Below are 23,858 nucleotides of genomic sequence, written 5' to 3' on the forward strand. Positions count from 1 at the left end.
TCCATTAACACCTTAGCTGCGTCGAACGTTCAGCACCCAGTGCTTAATGTTCGAATAACGAGCGCTGGCCCGTCGGCCAACGGTCGTTCGCAGCACTGGGGAGGTAGCGTTGCAGTCGGCCGTTGGCCGACGGCAGCGCTTAATGGGTTATTTAAGCTTGTCTTTTATAGAAAACAACCTTGTGTGCACTATCTATTGAGGACAAATTATTCAGTGCTCTTATCCAACAAAACGGTTCTCATGTTATTGACCTAAGGAGGCTGAACATCTGACTGTGCACGAGAGACGCATGAGGGCATATTTGCTAAAAATTCACGCAACGCAGGGCAGCAAGCAAAGATGCTCACACTCAGAGACCTGAACACAAAGGACTCCACCCTGCAGCCTTCAAAAGCACCACCATTCACAATGGAGAGCATCAGTAAACATGCTTTGTTTTCATTCCTTTGAGGGGGAAAATGATGAATAAATAAATTACCAAGCAGTCATTTGAATAACTTTATTTCTCAAGTTGCAGAAACAATTTGGTCTACAACTGCTACAATAAATAAAACCAGCCAACGGCTCCAACTCATAAAAAGTTTCAACTAAAAGCAGTTCGTTCCCTCGTGATTCAAACGTATAAATAACAGAAATCCGGTTGTTAAATATTATAAACAATGGTCGACGGGCAGGCAGCAGAACAAGTCAAGTGTAAACGCACAGCGGCCACTGAAACCACACGAGTAGCATGTTTGGCGCCGTACTAGTCTTAATAACATAACGTAACAAAACTTACTGTAAACATGGATTTACAAAATCAATAATTTAAGTAGCATTTTCTTTACAAAATAAAGCAGTTCGCTGGCCACAGTAGGAGATGAGGCGATTAATGACCCTTAATTCTGAATATTTTGTGGAACCTATGTCGTGGTATGTCTACCGAAGGCAGCAAAAGAGTGTTGAACATTGTTTAACTTCTAGAGGAATTACAACAAGGCACAGGACAGACCTTGCGACCAGGAAAATATGATTTTGCAGCTTTGCTTCCTGGCGAGTCGCACCTCAGCCCACTATCTGCGACTTGTTGATCTTCAAAAAATAAAGAATGGCTGCCATAAGGGCCAGACCACGTGTTCCTGAGTGTCTTATGTGCAGTGACACCCAGTACAGATGGGATGGTCGGTAGTGCAAGCAAACCAAGGCAGTGGGAAGCAATCAGCGGCAGAAAGGTGTTATCATCTTGAAAAAGAGGTAGGTAGTGGCAATAGTAAAAGGCTTTCTAGCCACCAACCAACATTAAAAGTATGTGTGAAGCAACTTTAGAATTATAAACGTGCTAAATTAATAAAGCAAGTACAATGTCTCTTTCACCTCACCTCCCTTTGTAGCTTCTTCTAGCAACATACAGCATATGTTTTTCCTGAGCCAACCAGCAGATGGCGGAATAATGTACAGCATGTGAATCTAGAATAGGTACATGTTGCAATAAACCTACACTAAGTACGCTACAGTGATATTTCTCCCAGGATACACCTGGCTATCCACAGCTGTAGCTTAATGGTCTGCAATACATATGTGTAGGGGTAAGTCAGTTCTGAAATTAGCAGGTCACGATTATCCTCACCCTCCCTAGGGACTGTCCCATGCAGAACCTGGTTACAACCAAATGCGAAGTACAATGCTTGATGCACGCACTCAGAAACCTCTTCATTGGTTCACAGGTGAAAATCCAACAGCACAACCAGTGAGAGACGTAGTAGACGTAAACACCTGGGTAGTAGTGGAGAAATACCTCCAAGGTGAGGACGCCTTGGCATCGTCACATTGGGCCCACTGACCGCCATCTTGCATGCAGTTAAAACCACATTCACTGGGCGTGCAGTTGGATAAATCATTTTGAGGGAAGTTGGCAGTTTGGGATAACTTCCCCGTTTGTTAATTTATGAATTTAATGTTGCTGATCACTAACATCAACATTTATGTATGATATGTAGGCAAATGAGAATAACTTAATGCAGATTAAAAACAAAATAGTGGCATAAAGATCTTTGATCATGTAACTCCCTCTCTGATACCACTGTCCTAGCTCAGGCACCACCTGCACTATGGAACTCTTTCCATAAAGAGACATAATTCGAATGTTGTGCACAGCTTTGTTTGTGAAAAGTGTTTGTATTATAGGATATTCTCCCCTAAGACTTACTCAGTGATGGAATCCATACTTCTAAAATTTACTCTTCTAATAACATCATCTGTTTGTTCATCCTCTATCCGAATTAACCCCAAAATATACAATATAGAAATTAACCCTATATTGCATTGGCAGTGTGAAAAATAAATGCAGTTGCTTTAGGGAACTCAATTAAGCAGGAAGGTAAGAAGGGCCTGCTCAGTTATGTCTACCAATGTGTCAAAACCAGGCCTGGGCGGTGAACTCTGTGCCGTTCACGGAGTTTTCTGTACTCCGCGGAGCTCGTGGAGTGCAGAAAACTCTGCCCCACATAGCGCAGTAGAGTTTTTTCCCCGCTCGCCAATGGTAAGTCGGCGAGCAAGAGCTGCTGCTCAAAGTAGAATTTCTACTCAAGCAGCAGAAAGATCAGTGCGAACAGCAGTTCACACTGCACTCCAACGCTTGTGGAATTCCACGGTGGCCCAGGCCTAGTCAAAACATATTTCACAAACAGCGATACGCAAATTGTCAAATAGTTTGTGGCTGTGCAAAGCCCCCTGGGGCAAATTCTATCTGTAAAACTCATTCTTCAGCCAACATAGTGTTGTTTTCATTAAATAAGAAAACTATTCTTCTCTTCAAAAGTTGCCCATTCAACTCTAAAACCTTGAAAAATCCTATGCAGTGGAATACGTACATCTCATCAGAATGAATTTGTTATATTTTTGGAGTTCAATGGGCATGTATACCAGTGCCATTTGTTAGGACTCTCAGTTTCCTACTTCAACGTCAAGGAAAACTTAAACAAAATATATCTCTTGGAACATATACCTTAGTATGCAAATCTATATGTGGTTGCTTTTCTGAGTAGGTTGGAATGAAAATATTGTTCGCAATGTTTTATTCTTTGGCTTTATACATTCAGTAGACCTTGAAATTGCATCTACTGTTCGAACATTTGCTGACGTGTTAAATTGGTTGGTGCTCACGTCTGGTCGCTAGTGGATTTTACTTGTTGATACCTAGGACAGTGAATTCTGATTGCCTGTCTCTCTGGCTGTCTGCAGAATGTCTGAGCCTCCCTTGTACCAAGCTGCCACTGGATGCGGATGTCGCAGTGATGAACTCTGATGGAATATTGTGATATGAAAAGGCTCCTCTCATCTATACGGCCATTGTACCTTTGAAAAGAGGCATGAGGGAAGCGTTCCATCGAGGGGTCGAGGGGGGTTTACCTGCATGGAATACTTGTTAACACTTACAGCATCAATTTATGCTGCTCTTGGGACATGCACACTCCCAGCACAAAATCATTTTGCAAGTACCAGTACAAGTTTGTCTTCGAAGTCTTCAAAGTCATGACTTAATCACGGTGCTATATCGAGTTGACTGTAGCGTGGAAGGCCTCTGTTGAACTGAATTGCCAGTGCAAAGCACCTTACGTGCAAATTCAGACCAGCTTTCAACTGATATCCTCCCACGCCAAAATGACCCAACCCAAAAATACTTTTCCTGTCTCTACCAAGAATACTGTCTTCTTCGTGAAAAAATACTTGGATCGTTGCCATGGAAGCTATTGGCATGTAGTGGTTTTTTTACGCGTTGTAACTAACTAGAAATATACATCCCCTCCCCAGATTCTTCATAAAAATAAGTTTCGTAATGGAAGGCGCGTTCTTGGAGAAATGATCCCCTGAACCACAGCACGTTGCAGTTTCTGCCATCCAGATCTCCTCATGGAATGTGCCTCGTTTTCGACTTCTGGATTCCCACAATTGTCTTTCGCGTTCTCACTAGAACTCTTGGTCCAGAAGCCTTGAAGGGACACTTTTTGTCAGGTCTTGTGGTTGGTGAGGCAGTCAATCGACATCCTGGAGAAGACAGAGGGGAGTCAGTTAAGACAGGAGACACTTTCTAAACAAGGTAACATTAACACAACAATCTTGCCCCCAATGACATTGAGGGGACGAATCTAGGCAGTAAGTTTGAAAAAAAAGATGGAAAACAAAGTGAAAACCTTTAAACTTGATCATATAAACTTTACATACATGCAAATAGTTTAAAAACATTTAGGGGCAGATTTATCAACAATTTGTGCCTGGCAAAGCCAGAAAAAATTACGCAAACTGGTGCAAAGTGTTGCTTTTTTGTTTACTTTCCAGTTCACAACCTTTTTTGCGCTGGAAAGTTACCAAAAGTAACACAAAGTAGCCTTTGCATGACATTTCGTGAAGGGGCATTCCATGAGAGGTACATGGCCATTCCTACGCTACACCCATAGTTTTTAAACGCAAACTATACTAACTATACTATATACTAACATTTGTAGGCATGGTTTTGCACCAACAAAATATACCTCCTTGAGTCAGATATTAACATGGAGAAATGTTTTGATCATTCCAAACTTTGAATGTATGCTGTACGGTACAGGAAACAGAATGTCTGAAAGATTTCAAATGTCTAAGCATAGTGTGCAACCACACACAACACACTCACACACCTTTTTTGTGTATAAAGGTGTATTTGTGGTGCACGGCAGCCTGTTTGAGAGCCTGGTTTTCCGCTCTATATTCCCCTTGGGAAACACAGTGCAGCAACTCTGGGTGCGGTGCAACATTTTTATAAATCTTTCCTTTAGTTAGATATTCTTCCACATTTAAACAACCTTGGGTTTGACCTTACCTCTAATTCTTATGGCAACTAGATGCCCTTCCCCTTAGAGCTAACCGTGACCCTAACCTGAGGCCCAGGTGTACACCCACTCGTGGCCTTCGCGGGGCAGCACTTGCAGCTTGTGCTGCACTTGTTCAAGCAGGCAGGGCTCTTCAAAGTGCTGTTGTAAGAGTGCCACCTAAAGCACACCATGTTCTAGGCTCAGGAGTTGTTTGCCTCTCTGAGTTATGGCACACAACGCCTTTTGCAGGTTTTCTAAGGAGAGGAGTGTTATTGTTAGCCGCTCAGTAGAAGTGTGATGCTCACAATTGCATCTGAAAGGCCATCTCTGCCCTCTCACTCACTGGGATGTGTAACACATGATTGTCTACAAGAAAAGAGGGAGAAAGCCATGAGCTATATTTTACTTTTCCGTTCACAGCTCTGTGATTTGGCAGTATGACAAAGATACCGTCATCTATTTATTTCACCAAACAGTGCAAGTTGCATTGTGGGTCTTGTAATTTTGCATTCAATAGATTCACAATGGGCTCAAAGGTACAAAGTGCTGTTGGCTACAATGCCAGCTTTGGCTGATTGTCAGCCATGTTTTAAGTTTTTACAATGTCATCTTTTCAGGTATGTTTTAAATTTTGCAAAATTGACTACCCCATTTTCATGCATAAATTGGAGAGTAAACTTGTTTCATATATTTTATGAGGGTTCACTCTTACTCACATCATGCATTAAAGCAAACACTGGAAATGTGAATCATTTTTTCTTATGTGCAATGGAATATTTTACACCGAGATTCAAGACACAATAAAGGTAAAACATCCCTAACACAATTAAGTTAAGGATAGGTGGCAGCAGCAGAAGGAACATAACGCAATTCTCTCACAAATACAAGACAGGGAGCTAACACACTATGGGCCTCATTTATGAGAAATGCCGCATCGCTGCGTGAAAGCAGCAATGCGTCACTTCTCAGTGCGCATTCCTTGCGACATTCCTGATGCATCATATTTAATGTATGACGCATCATGTCGCAAGGAGTTACAGATACGTCAGTATTTCTGACGTATCTGTAAGCACAAAAGTGACGCATTGCTGGAGTGTCACAAAAGTGACGCAACTCCTGCAATGCGTCCTTTCACAGGGGGCAAGCCCCATCTGAAAGGGCCTGTGTTAGTCTTACACCTGCTGTGAGGCAAGATTTTGACACAATGGCGTCCTAAAAGTGACACAGTGAAATCTCAAAGATTACACTGTGTCACTTCTACGACCCTTCCTTGCGTCAATACGCCCCTCTTGCATACATTATACCTGGCGCAGGTATAATGTGGCGCAGGGGTTTACAAAGTGACGCATCTTTCTAGATGCGTCACTTTGTAAATATGGCGCAACAAGGCGCATTTTTTTTGCCATTGGTGCGTCACGAAAAGTGACGCACCGGCGGCGTAAAAGTGACGCACGGCCTCATAAATGAGGCCCCATAGATTGAGTTAGAGGCATTAAATAACTGTTGTATAATTTCCAGAAACCTACAAGAAGTATGAATGTCCTGGAAGAAGCAGTGAAACTTCTTATGGAAGTAACATACATTCACGTTCTCATATCGATGACGAATGCTCACCTACCTAGCGTGGCATTCTTCATCAATGGGTTCCGTATCTTGCACTGGGAGGCATTCAAGGATGCTGCTGTTCTCTGTTTATACAGTCTCCTAGCTCTGGGTTCTCTAGTTGGGTGCGGTTTTGTCACTTATGTCGACATTTATGTTCTCCCTTTGTTAACCTGTCACACCTATATTAAAATTATATGTGGGTGAGCTAAAAGTATTGTTTTTTGGTGTCTCTCTACCACAACTTTAAAAACAGAACGGTTGAGCACAGACCCTTCTTCTCTTTTCCATGGGCATGTTTTGGTCCTCGAATATTACCCCTCGGTGTTAAGCATCTTCCCCTTGAATTTAGGTACCTAGGTATCACAAATCAAATATTAGGAAACAGTCACTTCCAGTGCATGTTCAGTAGTCTCAGAACAGAGGTGAGGGGACAAGGGGCCACATTTCTTAGCCCCCACTCCTTAACCCCTTGCCCGCGGCCGGAATTCCGCGCCTTTGCGGCACATTCCGATCACGGGCGTGGTCATGACGGCTCCCGGCCGTCATCAGCACACGCCCACCGTGACGCATGACGGACGGGAGCCGTCATCAGCACGCAAGGGGTTAAAGAGGCCTTGCAACATGCTATTGGGGAGGCTGTCCGCAAGTGCACCATGTTTCCGAGGGCGAGTCACTGTAATCATAGCCTGTGCTATGAAACAGGCCATGCACAGCTGCCAAGCCAATCACGCAGCTGACTTGGTGTTGGAAACAGGCAGTGCCGGCCCCTTCATTAGGGCGCAGGAGTGTCACCCTACCCCGTTTCAGTGCAGCAAAAGTGAAAAATGAAATGGTAATAAAAGGAATTACCATTTTATTTTCACAGCTCCCAGCCCAAGCAATGTTTGGGGGCGGGTCATTGTTGCTGACTGACAGCAGGGAGTGGTACTCACTCCACCAGTTTACACTGCTTGTCACTTTAAGCCGCTATCTTGCGACGGCCAGCCTGACATGCGCAGTGTAAACCTCTACACCTAGCTGTCTCAGACAGCTGCGTGAAGAGCAGGCACAGGCCCCTTGTGGCTGATGAAGCGTTGAGGCAGCCTGCTCTATCCAATTCTAGCGCTGCTCTAATGGCACCCCTCTGCAGCATGAGAGTCAAGGGTGGGAACTTCCGCAGGAAGCATGCCGACGTCACCGGATGGACACCAAAAGGTGGGACGTCGACGCCCACCTGGGCTACGAAAAAAAAACAAAGAAAAGACTGATTCCGGACCCAACCACCAGACCGCGGAATAATGCACAGCATAGTGAATCCAGAAAGATCTTCAAGCTGCAAAACTACACCGACAAGTAAGAGACTATTCTTTGCCTTCAGTCTTAATTCCAGAGCTCTCAGTCACGCTCTGTTATAAATTTTGTTAACGAGCCATGATTGACAGCTTGGAATGTGAGCCAAAAGTCATTGTGATTTATTAAAGTGCCTGCCACTGTGTTTGGCACTCAGCTCAACGACCCTCCACTGTTGAGTCACCGCCCGAGTTCATAGGCCTTGAGACTCAAAGCCACAAACCAAATCCCAAAGCATCTCCGGCTTCGCTACCAGTGCCAGTAGGGCAGCGGTAGTAAGGTGGTGGCGGGCGGGTCCTTTAATTCTCCACAGCCTTCTCTATATTGCATCTGAAAAAGCAGCACTTTGGAGGTTGAGGAGAAAGGCACTTAGCTCATCCTGGATCTCATGGTCTGCTGCAAGTGTCGCTAACTGCAACTATATGGTTGAGGTACAAACTTTTACACAAAAAATAGTGGTTTGGATTGTTTCACTTTAGCACCTTAGATTATGTCATTGCTCTGACGTCCTTTACTAGAGTTGATGAAGCAGACCCTTTCTGCTGCAACAGTTGTATTAATGACTCGAGGGGCAAGTCAGTTGTCTTCTTTCTCCTATATAAGCCTTTGTTTTTCATGGCTGGAGGAACATTATGGTCTATTAAACCATACACAAGAGAGATCGTTGTACAGTATGCATCCTGAACTGAATTATTACAAGGTGTTATGATCCTGAAAAAGGAGACACGGGAAAGAAAAATAACGCCTAGGACCAAACAGTTTGGTCAAGCCTGGAAGCTAGGACTGAAACCAGGTTTCCTGACTAGAAATTGTGCAGTTCTGATCAGTAATGGATATCACGTCCATTCCCCCTTCAGCATGATCACAATTCTTTAAATGACCCAAGAAGCAAGTCATTTGTCTTATGTTGCAAATACATGGCCTTTTATGTTATACATGAAGCAACAATGTGGCCTATTAAAAAACGTAAGAGAGCAGTTTATGTATAGTGCACTTCCTTAACTGAATTATTTCAAGCTGTTCTCAAATATGAAGATCACAGAAAAAGGAGGGAAGATAAATAACTGCCCAGGGCCACACTGTGTGGTCAAGCTGAGAAGCTGGGACTGAAACCAGGGTCTTGGGGTCAGCACTAGGCCTTAGTGGAGTTCGTGGAGTTCTGCTTGCGAACCCAAAAACTCTGCTGCACTAGGCGGAGTGTGCAAAGTTGTGCTGTTCGCGCTGATATTTAGCGCAGGGTGTTTGTCCAGCTCTGTACAATCAGCGCAAATGGCACCGCACGCAGCGCATTAGGGCGCTGCTTCTTTCTCCCGCTCGAGTAGATGTTCTACTCAAGCGGCAGCTTCCTCAAAGACAACGGAAGGTTTCTCAACGCGAGCGTTTGCGGCCATCTGCGACTGCCCGCATTGAGAAATCTCGCTGGGAAGTGTTCTGAAGTAAGACTTTCCCCGCTCGCCAACTTAACTTTGGCAGGAGCGAGCGAGGAACTCTGCACGCTATGCAGAGCTCGGAGTGGGAAAACTTTGCAAACTCCACAAGCGGAGTGGAATTTCACATCCAGGCCTAGCAGGATCCCACAACTAGTGCCCGGGGTTCAACAAAAGCTTCTGGCTGGCCTGGGCACGTTAGGCAAGAACATTCAAAATATCCTTTGTATTTTATAAGATGGGGGCAATAGTACTGGAATGAATGAATGAATATGTTTTATAAAGCGCAACAGCTGCTCCAACAGGAGTGTACCGGCGCTAGCTACCGAAAAAATGAGACTGGAATAAACAAGCCATAAAATTGGTCTCTGAGGTAGTAGTCTGAAGATGATCAGGAAGAAAATTCCATAGCTTAGAAGCCGGAAAAGAGAATGCTCGACCTCCAGCTCTAGATCTGTGTGTTAGGGACGCACAATGAGTATTGGTAAGTCGAACAGAAGTTTCTGAGGGGTAGGTACTTTTTAATCTTATTTTGTATGTACAAAGTGCAATTCTGGTATGATGCTTTAAATGTAAATAGAAGGATGTGGAATCCTATTCTTTGGCTAATAGGAAGTCAATGTAGTGTCTTTAAGTCCTTCCTGGTTGAGTGCCGTTGTGCAATGGTCGGCACCAACCGTGCCGCAGCATTCTATACCCGCTGCAGTCCGTTTCTCAGCTCTTGAGGGGACCAAAGGAGCAGGACATTTGCATAATCTAACCTTGATGTGATGAAGGCACGGATGATGTCTTTCTCAACTTGAACGTCTTCTCAAAGCTTTCAATAAGGCAAAGCAAACTCCAGCAGTGGTTTTGACTTGGGGCTTAATAGAGAGTTGTGTAAATCTTGACCCCCAGATATTTAGCAACAGCCGTAGGGGCTGGAGCATTACCCAATTCTTATGGCCAATTTCCAGTCATGGTAAGTGTGCCAAAAATGAAGATTTCAGGTTTCTCAGAGTTTAGGCTTAGGCAGCTCTGATGCATTCACTTAGCTACTGCCATAAGGCAGCTCTGGAAACTGTCTGTAAGTGAATCGTCCAGGTGGTTAAAGGCATACATCAATAGAGTGTTATTTGCATGAGACACAACGTTGAAACCCCAAGCTTTTACAATGGAGGCAAAGGGAGTAATATAGATGTTAAATGAGATAGTGGAGTAGTGTGGCTCACTGGTTAGAGGTGACAGACCCAAAGCAGAGGTCGGCCCGGGACCAGGGTTTGATTCCCGACGCGGCAGCGTGTTGGGCCAATGTCAGCGGGCTCGATAAATCTCGCCTTCGGTGCCACTCTAACCATGGGTTCCACTCAGCAACTCTGGGCAATAGCTTGCTTAATCTCCACAAACGGCTCCATCAACGTCGGGGATGCCTGGCTTCACCTTGGGGGTTCCCAATAGGGACCATCTCACAGGGAAAGCCAGGACAGGTTCCCCAGCGTTATACAGCGCCAGGAAACCTACGGGTAGCAGTGCGCTTTACAAACTCAAATACATACATACAGATCGGGCTCAGGGCCGAGTCATGCAGGACACCACACTTGGCCTTCGGAAATGCAGAAGTGAAGCGTGGTAGGAATACAGCTTGTTTACTAGCAGAGGAAAGGTTTTTACCAGGTCCAAACAGTACCGGCAATACCCCTCTCTTCAAGTAGGATGTCATGAGGCACCGTATAAAACGCAGTAGATAGATCCAGCAGCACTACTATAGATTTTTTTCCAAGGCCAAACCGTGTTTTAATACAATCTGTCACCTCTAAGAGGGCTGATTCTATGCTGAAACTGGCACAAAAGCCAGAATGCGAAAGATGCAGAAAATAATTCTTGTCTATGAATTTGGTGATTTGAAGACTGACTAAAGATTTGAGCACCTTTCCTAGCACGCGAAGTAGAGAAATAGATCTATAGCTACTCGGGTTTAATGGATCCAAGTTAGTCTTTTTTAGCAGTGGAAGCGTCATTGCCTTTATCCAGCTTGAGTGGACGGATACAGAGTCTAGGGAAAGATTAAAGAGAGAATACATCTGCAAATTTAGTTACTCAAAACCTCAGAATGTGCGGAGGGCAACCATCTAACGGAGAGCCAGAACTGGCTTTCCGGATGATCATTTCAGGATCTTATAGTGATATCTTATTTAAAAGAGTTGTTGGGGAACATTATCCGGAGCCTTTCGAGGTGATCTGATAGCGACATGATTCTCATTATATTTACATTTGAGTAAATATTACTAACTATTTCATGGAAGAAACTTGACAGATTATCAGCGCACTCCTAGGAGGAGGGAGGAAACACCACTCTTCATAGAACAGGCCAGAAACTGTGCAAGCTTTCCAAAATCTGAGGACAGGTACTCCTTCCCCGTCACAGGACAGGAACAAATTGGACAGCAGCAGCACAGGCTTTACTTCCACACAGAACCGGGACTGAAAGGCAGTAAACTTCCCTCTCTCACAGTCGGCGATACATGCAGTCTTCCATTTCTCACAGAACCGAAATTTAATCTTTCACAGAACAGGTACAGTTATGACATGAGTGACATACAGGTTGCAGACAGATCCTGGAGTTGGTGCTTAACCCGTTTGCTGCCTTAAACGTTCCTCGCCAGTGCGGAGCGTTCCATTGAACGGGCCGGGCCGCGTCTGCCAACGGATGTGCACAGCACTACGGAGGTAGTGCTTGCGACGGCCGTTGGCCGACACCCGCAGCGAACGGATTAAGTCACTGAGATGAATGTATAGGTGGATGAGTGAGTGAATATTCGAGTTTTGACAACATTCTCGCATTGATACTATTCCAGGTCAGCCTCCAGAAAGTCCTACTGCTGTAGTTGGAGACCTGCAGTTTGTGTTGACTCTTTGGTGTGCCATGTATTCGGAAGTAGATTTAAGTCATTGTTATTCGGAGCAGCCGCACTACAGCATACCTAACTATGCTCCAAACAGGCAGACAAGCGCCAACCTCTTCGAAAAAGTTCTGAATGCACACGTCCTGTGCAATCCCAGACTCAGTGCTGCATCTGCTCAGAAAGTGGAGGGCCACCAGTGCGTACCCCTAGCAGTAACAGTAACACTAACTTTCACTCCTCACCCCGTTGTGTATTTTGAATGCTAACCCCCTCCCTTGATCTCCAAGGGTAAACTGTAACCTTCATACTACCCCCATCAGTTACTCGTTACCACAGCCCTAATTGATACAGTAAATCGTCTGCCTTAATTTATCTTCACGCTGTCTCTGTATCCAACCAAAACCTTTCCCTTAACACATCCCCAGTGTGAGGACGTTCCCCTGCCTTATCACTCACCTACCTCCTTTACTTGTTTTCCAGCATTTTTAGAACTTTTGTTTCAGACTAAACATTTACAAACGTTTTGCTTGACATATCTTTAGTTTATAATGTTTTCTTTCTCACTATAGTTTTCAGACTTTATACTTGAAAGGGAGTGGTCAGGTGAGCCAGTTCTGGAAATTAAGGATCAACATGTTTCAGTACTCAGAAATAGGCTAGCAGCTCTCCGACGTTTGGAAAGGTTTTCTCATCACACACAATAATTTACTAATCCCTGATCAGCTTTTGTTTTGGACATCTGGCTGCTCGTCATTGAGCCCTTATTCAGGGATATGATGTCAACATTCCGGCTTTTCACGGTTGGCTATGACTAAGGTGCCCATGGCAACCAGACAGGCACTTCCCCTTACCGGCTCACCTGCAGCGGGCTGAAGCCGTCACCTGAAACAAGGTCACCGCTCACTTACACCCGTTAATCCAACAGGCTGGGCGGAGGCGGGGTGTAGCCAGTGCTCAAAAGAATGACTGGATCCCCAGAATTTAAAGTGAGTATCTATCAACAGCCGGGCTGGGGAGGATTCTTACCTGCCAATTCATACGGTGACACACAATATAGGCTTCCATCCCACGATCACATGGTGAGGAGCCAATATCACACTGTGGAAGGGGAAACAAGCTGAAAATCACTATAAATGGTAGATTTCAAGTTCGTTTTCGGAGGCTTTGAGCTGCCAACATCCATTTAAGGAGTGTGAAAACACCCTAAGACATCCGCACCAGCCTCAGCAGGCTTCTTTTTTGTGTGGCGGGGGGGGGGGGGGGGGGGGGGGGGGAAGAGGGCTTGGGGGTTAGGTACGTATCGGCACGAGGCCCGCCCCCTCCTCATGCGATGAGATTTTCGTTAAAGTTGGCAGGTCTGGGTCTGTTATGTTCTCAATCTAGTTGGCATTCTAGCCATATTTTTATTTATTTATTTTCATTTTAAGTTTTATATAGCGCTAGAATCGACTCTGAGGCGTATCTCTGTGCTTTGGACGCGTATCATATACATTTGCGGAGATTGCAGAAATTAGAAACAAAAAAGGGTAGCTTTAAGTAGCTTTCTAAAATGAAGATGATTAGAGCCTTGATCTCTGCAGCTGCCTTCCGGACTGCAGCTAAAGGTTATTAACACCATGCGCGCTAGCGGAATTCCGCTCGCACGCTGGGTTTTGCGAAAACGCACTTTACGTGACGAGCTGGGCTCGTCATCAGCGTGCGAGGAGGCTACGCCATGACGAGCCCAGCTCGTCATCAGCGTCGAAGGGGTTAAAGGGGTCATCCAGTGAATTATGTCACAATAGGTCTCAAAACCGAAGAAGACAACAACAAACAAAGGAACACGCTAGAATGCCTATTATTGATGTTTTATTCGGACTGGTTAAGGAGAAATGATTTTTCTCTACACTGGCGGCCCCTTTCACATTGACATAAAGAGCATACTGGGTCTGCCGACGGGCCGCGTGCGAAAACATAGAAAGCAAACAAATCATTGATGAACACATAGAACCAAAGATGGGAACAACCTCTTCATCTTTCTAGAAGATCTCATTACAAATGTTTGACTTGAACATAAACTATCGAGCACCTGCCCTCGCGCATGGAGGCACTGGAGTTAGACAAATTAGCCCAGTCCAAGCATTTGTGCAAGTGAGATTGGCTGTAAATGGGCTGTAGGGTGAATATTTTGTGCAAAGATGTAGGCAGGGCCTGTTTACACGTGCCCCCAAGCCATCAATACATTACACCTCAGGACATCCCTTCAGAGAAACAGTACAGGTTACCACTACCAAAACAGATCATGCATACATTAAAAACAGAAATGTATAGAATAGTATGGTGAAGGCTGCAATGCCTATGATATTTGAGAAGCACCTTGCCCCAAATATCAGAGGACTGGAGTTGGAAAAGTACTTTGCCTAGTCGTGTATTGGCCAGATTCAAAACCTTTTCCATACATCTTAGGCAGATAAAAAGCATCACTTGGCAGGAAAAGTCCAATTTCTAAATCAAGAATAGAGGGGTTTTGCCCTAGAAAGTTGGATTTACTTCCATGGAAATTCTGGCAGTATTGTGGTGTTTCCTTGTGAATGTTTAGGGGTGTTTCAGGGTGGGTCTGTCCCTAAAAGGTGATGAACACTCAAAATCTCGCAAGTTTTTATGCATTTACCAAAAATGTGCATGTAGTTATCCACCCAAAAAAAGCGTGTATGTTACACTCAATGTCAGGAGTAAATGCAGTATCAGGGGGTGGGAATAGGAAGGAAAACCCCAAAATTGATAGGATGCAGGAAGAGGGGTTTTGCGACAGGGAAATGATTACCCCTGCAGGTACCCTGGACCTCTCAGTCAAGAGGACTCAATTGCAAGGGGAGTCCTGGCTCTGCCTGTAGATATCCCAGGATGCCTTGCGCTCCTGCACCACTCATGTTGACTCTGCAGTAACCGCTTACACCAAACTCTCTAAGGTACTGTAGGCCTTCTGAAAGGGGAAAGCATTAGAACACACAATGAGGACGCATAATTAACTTGAATTTAGCAGAAGAATTGGAAATATTGAAGTTTCTCAAATGTTGTTGTCTCTACCATCCACTCTCACCCCTCCTCCCTCTCTCTCTCATGACCCCTCCCCGTGTCTGCTGCAATTAACCTTTGGGAGCTACGAAAAGTGGCCGAGGCACCAGGAGAGCCCCTGGGCTTTCAAAACCGACCTCCTAGGGATCCAGCCCACCAGGGAAATGCCCAGTGGAATAAAAGGCCTGTCCGGCCGGGCATCACCACCCGGCTACTGCCTAGGGCAACACGTGGCCTAGGATTCAATACTTTCGAAAAAGCCAGACCTCCTTGGGCTCCAAGAACCTCTAAGATTCCAAACTCTTGTCAGGTGTGACTGACAGCTGCTAGCGCCTCTGACCACCTTTGTAGTGTCCACTGAACCTACAACCTCCCCGACTCTTCGTCAAGGGACTGGTCATACCGTCACATGCCCGTTTTGCCAGCAACAAGAGATCGTCCTTCCCAGAAATGTAGGAGTAAAACAAACTTGGTCTGGAGTAAGATGCAACTGCTCCTAGAAAAGAAATTCAAGTAAGAGGCACAACGAGCGACGAGGTGCAGGTGCTGCCATGGGAGATGTTTCTAGTTATGAAGAAGTCAGATGCTGCTAACTCGCCCTGGTTTACTACCTCCGACTTTATATACACCCACGTTCCCCAAATACCAAAGCAGCTGTCTATGCCTGTAGATCACGCCAAAATATATACCTGCTTTGGAATAATTTCTACGATTTTATCAACTTCAATATGATAGAATTCTGAAACATGGACTAAAATCTCCTTCCTGTTAAAGGCAGCTTGTAGTAGATTGTAGTAAGTAGCTGGAGACCACAGGAGTAGCAATAGAGGTTTATTGCAGGAAAACAGAAAGAAGCAACCTCAACACAAGCTGGCCAGGCACAAACTGTCACCAGCTAGAACACTAGAAGGAGACAGAGCCATGCACATTCTGGAATGAGTGACACAGGTAAGAATTATAGTGGAGCATGGAAATGGAAGAAAGATAAATATACAACACATCTGACACAGGTAAGAATTATAGTGGAGCATGGAAATGGAAGAAAGATAAATATACAACACATCTGACACAGGTAAGAATTATAGTGGAGCATGGAAATGGAAGAAAGATAAATATACAACACAGCTCTTTGCGGCAGGCTCTCTACCCACTGAGCTACCTACCTTTCCAGCTGAGGAAGATTGTATATTGCTACACAGAAGTTTTGCAGCATGTTATAGCAGACGGGGGCTGTGAGCTGCACTCCTACTTCTCCCATGCTTTGTCAGGCCCACTCCCCCCCCCCCCCCCCCCCTCTCTCCCGCCACCACCCCCCTGGGAAGCCTGTAGAAGCCCGGGTCTGCATCTGGCCTCCAGCGTGAGATGGCACAACACGGAACCTGAGCACAAATGTGTGACGTGCGGGGGCGGGGCCGTGGGGAGGACTCATCCGCTGAATGTCACACGTAGGGTATGAGTATTCCAATCACGGCCGCCATCTGCCCCCGCGCCCCCTCCCGGCCGGTCAGGAGGTCGCCCGCTGGCCCTCAGCTTCGGATGCTGATGGCAGGAGTGAGTCAGCCGGGCTCGGAATAGCTCGAGGCGCTATTTCTGTCCTATGCGTTGAGAGGGCCGAATGGAGCCTTCGGGGAAATCTAGGATACAGTGCCCATACATACACGGAGACCCCGTTACTCGGAAGGGGCCTCGGTTGACGTACCCTGGAGGGGCTGTAAGAATATGAGGCCCTGCTCCGAGCGCTCTCGGGCTGAGTGAGGCGCAGCCCCGCAGGTGTAAGGGTGCATGCTGTGGGGCTGCTGCTCAGGCCCTGCAGGTGCGGGGGTGCATGCTGTGGGGCTGCTGCTCAGGCCCTGCAGGTGCGAGGGTACATGCTGTGGTAACGGTGCTGGGAGGTGCCTCTGCAGAGCTGCAGTGGGCCTCAGCTCCTCAGCCCTGCAGGTGTGAAGGTGCATGCTGTGGGGCTGCTGCTCAGGCCCCGTAGTTGCAAGGGTGCATGCTGTGGGGCTGCTGCTCAGGCCCTGCAGGTGCATGCTGTGGGGCTGCTGCTCAGGCCCCGTAGTTGCATGGGTGCATGCTATGGGGCTGCTGCTCAGGCCCTGCAGGTGCGAGGGTGCATGCTATGGGGCTGCTGCTCTGGCACTGCAGGTGCAAGGGTGCATGCTGTGGGAATGATGCAGGGAGGAGCCTCTGGAGAGCTGCAGTGGGCCTCAGCTCCTCAGCCCTGCAGGTGTGAAGTGCATGCTGAGGGCTGCTGCCTAGGACCCGTAGGTGCGAGGGTGCATGCTGTGGGGCTGCTGCCTAGGCCCCGTAGGTGCGAGGGTGCATGCTGTGGGGCTGCTGCTCAGGCCCTGCAGGTGCAAGGGTGCATGCTGTGGGGCTGCTGCTCAGACCCCGTAGGTGCGAGGGTGCATGCTGTGGGGCTGCTGCCTAGGCTCCGTAGGTGCGAGGGTGCATGCTGTGGGGCTGCTGCTCAGGCCCTGCAGGTGCAAGGGTGCATGCTATGGGGCTGCTGCTCAGGCCCTGCAGGTGCGAGGGTGCATGCTATGGGGCTGCTGCTCTGGCACTGCAGGTGCAAGGGTGCATGCTGTGGGGCTGCTGCTCAGGCCCTGTAGGTGCAAGGGTGCATGCTGTGGGGCTGCTGCTCAGGCCCTGCAGGTGCGAGGGTGCATGCTGTGGGGCTGCTGCTCTGGCACTGCATGTGCAAGGGTGCATGCTGTGGGTCTGCTGCTCAGGCCCAGCAGGTGTGAGGGTGCATGATGTGGGTCTGCTGCTCAGGCCCTGCAGGTGTGAGGGTGCATGCTGTGGGGCTGCTGCAGGGGCTGGGAGGCGCCTCTGCAGAGCTGCAGTCCTTATGACCCCCGGCTCCTCCCCCTTCGCCTGCAGATAATTAATTGCTCTCTCCCTCGCCTGCATTCTGCTGCACTGCTGAAACCCCTTATTCATCCGGGTCACCTGCAAGCACGGCAGCGTGACAGTGAAATATGGCGCAGAGTGCGGCGGGGGGGGGGGGCAGCTGGAGCCGGCAGGAGGGGAGAGGGGGGAGGGGTGGGGGCGATGTTTGAAGTGACGGCTCGTCTCCTCCCTCCGATGCCTTGGCTGAGGCGCTCGCCTCCCATTGATATACCCTGTCTCCCTTTACACCATGTTAGACTAATGTTCTGATGTGTTACCTTTGCCTCAAATTGTAAAGCGCTCTGATATCCTTCTGGATCGAGTTTGCGCTATATAAAACTTTATAAATAAATAAACCTATAGCCTCTTCGTAGTATTTCCCTTTCCCCCATTGCACCCAGCCCCTTCCAGGGCAGTGACCCATTTCCATCACACAAGTGAGTCTCCTTCCTTGCCAGTCCCTCGTCTCCATCGCGGAGTCATTCTCCTTCATACCCGAGTAGTCACCTTTCATGTTAACCCCCTCTCATTCCTGTGCTTTGCCCCCATCACATGGAGTCAGCCTCTCTTCCATGGCTGTGTCTTGCCTCCATCACATGGAGTCAGTCTCTCTTCCATGGCTGTGCCTTGTCCCCATCAAGCGGAGTCAGTCTTCTCCCATGGCTGTGCCTTGCCTCCATCACATGGATTCAGTCTCCTCCCATGGCTGTGTCTTGCCCCCATCGCATGGAGTAAGTCCCCTTCCATGGCTGTGTCTTGCCTCCATCACATGGAGTCAGTCCCCTTCCATAGTTGTGTCTTGTCTCCATCACATGGATTCAGTCTCCTTCCATGACTGTGCCTTATCTCCATCACATGGAGTCAGTCTCCTCCCATGGTAGTGCCTTGTCTACATCACATGGAGTCAATCTCTCTTCCATGGCTGTGTCTTGTCTCCATCACATGAAGTAATTCTCCTCCCATGGCTGTGTCTTGTTTCCATCACACGGAGTCAGTCTCCTCCCATGACTGTGTTTTGTCTCCATCACATTGTGTCAGTCTCTCTTCCATGGCTGTGTCTTGTCTCCATCACATGGAGCCATTCTCCTCCTATGGCTGTGTCTTGTCTCCATCACATGGAGTCAGTCTCCTCCCATGGTTGTAGTTTGTCCCCATCACATGGATTGAGTCTCCTCCCATGGCTTCGTCTTGCCTCCATCAAGTGGACTCAGTCTCTCTTCCATGGCTGTGTCTTGTCTCCATCACATGGAGTCATTCTCCACCCTTGGCTGTGTCTTGTCTCCATCACATGGAGTAAGTCTCCTCCCATGACTGTGTCTTGCCTCCATCACATGGAGTCAGTCTCTCTTACATGGCTGTGTCTTGTCTCCATCACATTGAGTCATTCTCCTCCCATGGCTGTGTCTTGCCTCCATCACATGGAGTCAGTCTCTCTTTCATGGTTGTGTCTTGTCTCCATCACATGGAGTCAGTTTCCTCCAATGGCTGTGTCTTGCCTCCATCACATGGAGTCAGTCCCCTTCCATGGCTGTGTCTTGCCTCCATCACATGGAGTCAGTCCCCTTCCATGGTTGTGTCTTGTCTCCATCACATGGATTCAGTCTCCTTCCATGACTGTGCCTGGTCCCCATCATGCGGAGTCAGTCCCCTTCCATGGCTGTGCCTTATCTCCATCACATGGAGTGAGTCTCCTCCCATGGTAGTGCCTTGTCTCCATCACATAGAGAAATTCTCCTCCCATGGCTGTGTCTTGTCTCCATCACATGGAGTCAGGCTCCTCCCATGGTTGTGGTTTGTCCCCATCACATGGATTGAGTCTCCTCCCATGGCTGTGTCTTGCCTCCATCACATGGATTGAGTCTCCTCCCATGGCTGTGGCTTGCCTCCATCACATGGACTCAGTCTCTCTTCTATGGGTTTGTCTTGTCTCCATCACATTGAGTCATTCTCCTCCCATGGCTGTGTCTTGTCTCCATCACATGGAGTCAGTCTCCTCCCATGGTTGTGGTTTGTCCCCATCACATGGATTGAGTCTCCTCCCATGGCTGTGTCTTGCCTCCATCACATGGAGTCAGTCTCCTCCAATGGCTGTGTCTTGTCTCCATCACATGGAGTCATTCTCCTCCCATGGCTGTGTCTTGCCTCCATCACATGGAGTCAGTCTCTCTTCCATGGCTGTGTCTTGTCTCTTTCACATGAAGTCAGTCCCCTCCCATGGCTGTGTCTTGTTTCCATCACATGGAGTCAGTCCCCTTCCAAGGCTCTGCCTTGACTCCCTCACATGGAGTCAGTCTCCTTCCATGGTTGTGTCTTGTCTCCATCACATGGATTCAGTCTCCTTCCATGACTGTGCCTTGTCCCCACCATGCAGAGTCAGTCTCCTTCCATGACTGTGCCTTGTCTCCATCACAAGGAGTCAGTCTTCTCCCATGGTAGTGCCTTGTCTCCATCACAAGGAGTCAGTCTTCTCCCATGGTAGTGCCTTGTCTCCATCCCATGGAGTCAGTCTCCTCCCATGGCTGTGTCTTGTCTCCATCACATGGATTCAGTCTCCTTCCATGACTGTGCCTTGTCCCCATCATGCAGAGTCAGCCTCCTTCCATGACTGTGCCTTGCCTCCATCACAAGGAGTCAGTCTCTCTTCCCCGGCTGTGTCTTGTCTCCATCACATGGTTTCAGTCCCCTCCCATGGTAGTGCCTTGTCTCCATCACATAGAGTCAGTCTCTTTCATGGCTGTGTCCTGTCCCCACCATGCTTAGTCAGTGTCTTTCCCTGGCGTTGTACTGCCTCTACCACAGCAAGTCAGTCTCTTTCCTGGTCAGTCTTCACCTCCATTACACCTGCTCCTTCCATGCCTGTGCCTTGTCTCCATCACACCCAGTCAGTCCCATCCCCTAGTAATTCCAGGCACCCATCACACAAAGGCAGTTTCGTAACCTGCCAGTGTCCTGTCCCTCGGAGGCAAGTCAGCCTCCACCTCCTCCGGTAATTCCCCGGCTTCAGCACCTCAAGCTTTTCTCCTTCTGAGTCAGTCCCCTCCCTATCCCCCTATCTCCATCCTACCAAGTCACTCTACTTCCCGGGTAATCCCCTGGTTACATCACATAGAGTCTGTCTCTATCCAGGTAAATCCCATGTCTCTATCACGCTGAGCCAGTCTCTTTCAGTGGTAAACCTCCTGAACCCCTCCGCCCCCAGCCTCCATCAGAATAAGTCAGCCACCTTTCCTGGTAATCTCACACCCCCATCACAGCAAATGACCCTCTTTCACTTCTACCAAGGCACTGAGAAAAGAGAACTCTGACAGGACTTCTGCCTGTCTCTGTCCACATATGGGTCAGGCGGAAGTGACATCACTTCCAACGCAAATATTTAGGCAAACACCAGAAGCGTGCTTTAGTAATGTTGTTAACTATGGAATACATTATGGCTGATCCGCCGACCAATCAGAAGTGACAGATCTGCCGCCACGTCCGGCGGGGTTAACTCTGCGACAAACTGTCACGGAAATGTTGGCAGACTTTCACAGAGAGGTAACGCTGGTGGCTCTAATATGCTGGGAAACACCCTTGCTAAATTTGTGGGCAATGACTGGGTACTGAACGAGTACCACCCTCTGGAGGAAGACTCTCATTGCTAATACGCAGCCCTGCCAAGTGCCACGCATCAGGTGTTAGACTAACGCATTTTAATATGGTGGTCGAATTCACTGCATTAAAATGCATTATTCACGCATTTTGACCTTCTGCGTGCGGAGGGTGAAGCAAGTAAGTGACAGCAACAGTGGGAACGGCATGTGCAGCCCGCGGCGTCCGAGTGGTAACGGAGGGCTGGGGTAAACGTGACGGCGACGCACAGCGAGCTCCGGCGACCTGGTGGCTCTAGAATGACGTAAGCAGAACTCTGGAGTCAGCCCCTGGGGCCGAAGCCTGCGACACATACGCATCCTGAAACATTGGCAGCTATGCACACCCCTTGCGGCGTGATCATGTTGTTACACTTTGAGGGCATGCAGCGGCATGATGTCGCACATTGGCGTTTTCTGTTCTCAACTTCACAGTGCAGGGGACATGGGGCACGGCAATCATCAGCATTCCCGGTCTTCTAAATTGGAGTCAACTGAGTTTGGCTCCATTTCAAACATGGCTGTTTAAAGTCCGTTCTTGAGCCAGCATAGGCTGACCAGGCGTCCCGGATTTGTCAGGACGGTCCCTGTTTTTCACCAGCTGTCCGGGCAGATTTCGAGAAATGTAGCTCCTGTCCCGGTTTTTGGAGAGGGTCGACTAAACACAGGGGGAGGTGTTACAAAGCAGGGATAGTTACCCGTTGTTCCAAGAAAGCAATTTAATTCACAGGCAAGCTACTGAGTTTAAAAAAATGCATCTTATGTATGTCCTTACAGCTTGTTTTGTAATTTTCTGCTGAGGAGCGCTGTCATTCTGTGCGCTCACTTGACCTAAAATTATAGTCCTTTTTCAATTTTTGTGAAATGTCCTGTTTTTTTCCTTTAAAATTCTGGTCAACCTAACCAGGCACTACTCAGACTTCCAAATCTGAATTCCCCTTGGCCCATTTCAATGTGGCAGTGATTGGCTCAGCAGACCGCTGACCTTGTGACGTGTTTCATGTACTAACATGGCCTCTTCGGCGCCAGCCTTAGCTCCCTGGTCTCGGGCTCCCTGCTTTGCTCGGCCACACCAGCTGTGTGGAGAAAGCAACAAGAGGGTAGGGTTGGGTCGGAGTCAGATGCTGCCAGGCATTCCATCACCATCGAGAGGCCAGACCATTGGCAGAGCTGGGAAGTAAACCGGCACTTACCTTCCCGATTTCATAATCGTTGGCGAGAACTACTGTGCCTGTAAACTTTGTAATGTGTTTAAACAGAGAGAGACCCCTTGTCAGCAACCAAGGGAGTAGAGTGCTATCAGTACAAAAAACAAATTATCCCTTGATTCACCCAATCAACAAGAACCCCCTATCAATAGTGAAATTCTTAATTCATATAAAACACATAGATAAACTAAAAAAAGATCTCACTCAAAGTCCCTGAACTACTCAAACAATGCTAGTACTGTATCATGCAGTGCAAACAAGTCAATTTATTTCTTTAGTACTTGTGAATATTATTAAAACACAAATATTATAAAAACACCTATAACAAAACATTATGTTTGATTGAGTGAATGAAGGGATAATTTGTTTTTTGTAAACGTTTTAAAGACAAAAATGAGCGTGATAGATGCGCTCGCTGTGTTTTAGCACTGGTTGTTACCATGGTGAACATTTTACAACATGGGGGCTCTTTATTTAGTTGGAATAATAAGTTCTAAATAAGCCTGTACATCTTGTGTTTACCCCCGGAGGTGCTTTACGTATCTTATCCCGGAGGCACTAATGAGAAAAATTCCCCATAATGTTTGGGAATTATGATATTAGATGAAGCAGGTAAATATAACCAAGCCACTCTATCACAGAACAAAAGAAGTTATATTTACAATTGAGTGGAAAATAATATCGTGAGTGGTATCAACCCCTTCGCTGCGGCGGCTATTCCGCCGCAGCGCTAAGGGGAGGGGGCGGTCGCGCGGCGGTCCCGTGCTTGTGACGGAACCGCTCCGTCACGGCACGCGGGTGAGCTGTGCTTGTGATGGAACGGTTCCGCCACGAACCCGCCCGCCCATTATTTCGTCAGCGCAGGCGCGGAATTCGCGCCGCGCAGGCGCGGCGAGCGGGCCGTGACGGAACCGTTCCGTCACAAGCACAGCTCACCCGTGGCTTGTGACGGAGCGGTTCCGTCACAAGCATGCAACGGGTTAATTGCATCCCAGGGTACTTCTGAAAA

The 23,858-nt window shown here is 47.6% G+C and overlaps 1 protein-coding gene across 4 annotated transcripts in view; it reads right to left on the reverse strand.

The window, feature by feature from the left end:
* Positions 1 to 484: 484 nt before the first annotated feature.
* RELT (RELT TNF receptor) overlaps positions 485 to 23,858 on the reverse strand; it is a 186,039-nt gene continuing 162,665 nt past the window's right edge. For all 4 annotated transcript variants that reach the window (XM_086933845.1, XM_086933843.1, XM_086933846.1 and 1 more), the window contains one exon: positions 485 to 4,023. In XM_086933845.1, the coding sequence (XP_086789971.1) occupies positions 4,012 to 4,023 (12 nt within the window). In that variant the 3' untranslated portion in view covers positions 485 to 4,011. The remainder of the gene's footprint in view (positions 4,024 to 23,858) is intronic.

Source organism: Lissotriton vulgaris, chromosome 8, assembly GCF_964263255.1.
Source record: "Lissotriton vulgaris chromosome 8, aLisVul1.2, whole genome shotgun sequence".
Classification (NCBI taxonomy): domain Eukaryota; kingdom Metazoa; phylum Chordata; class Amphibia; order Caudata; family Salamandridae; genus Lissotriton; species Lissotriton vulgaris.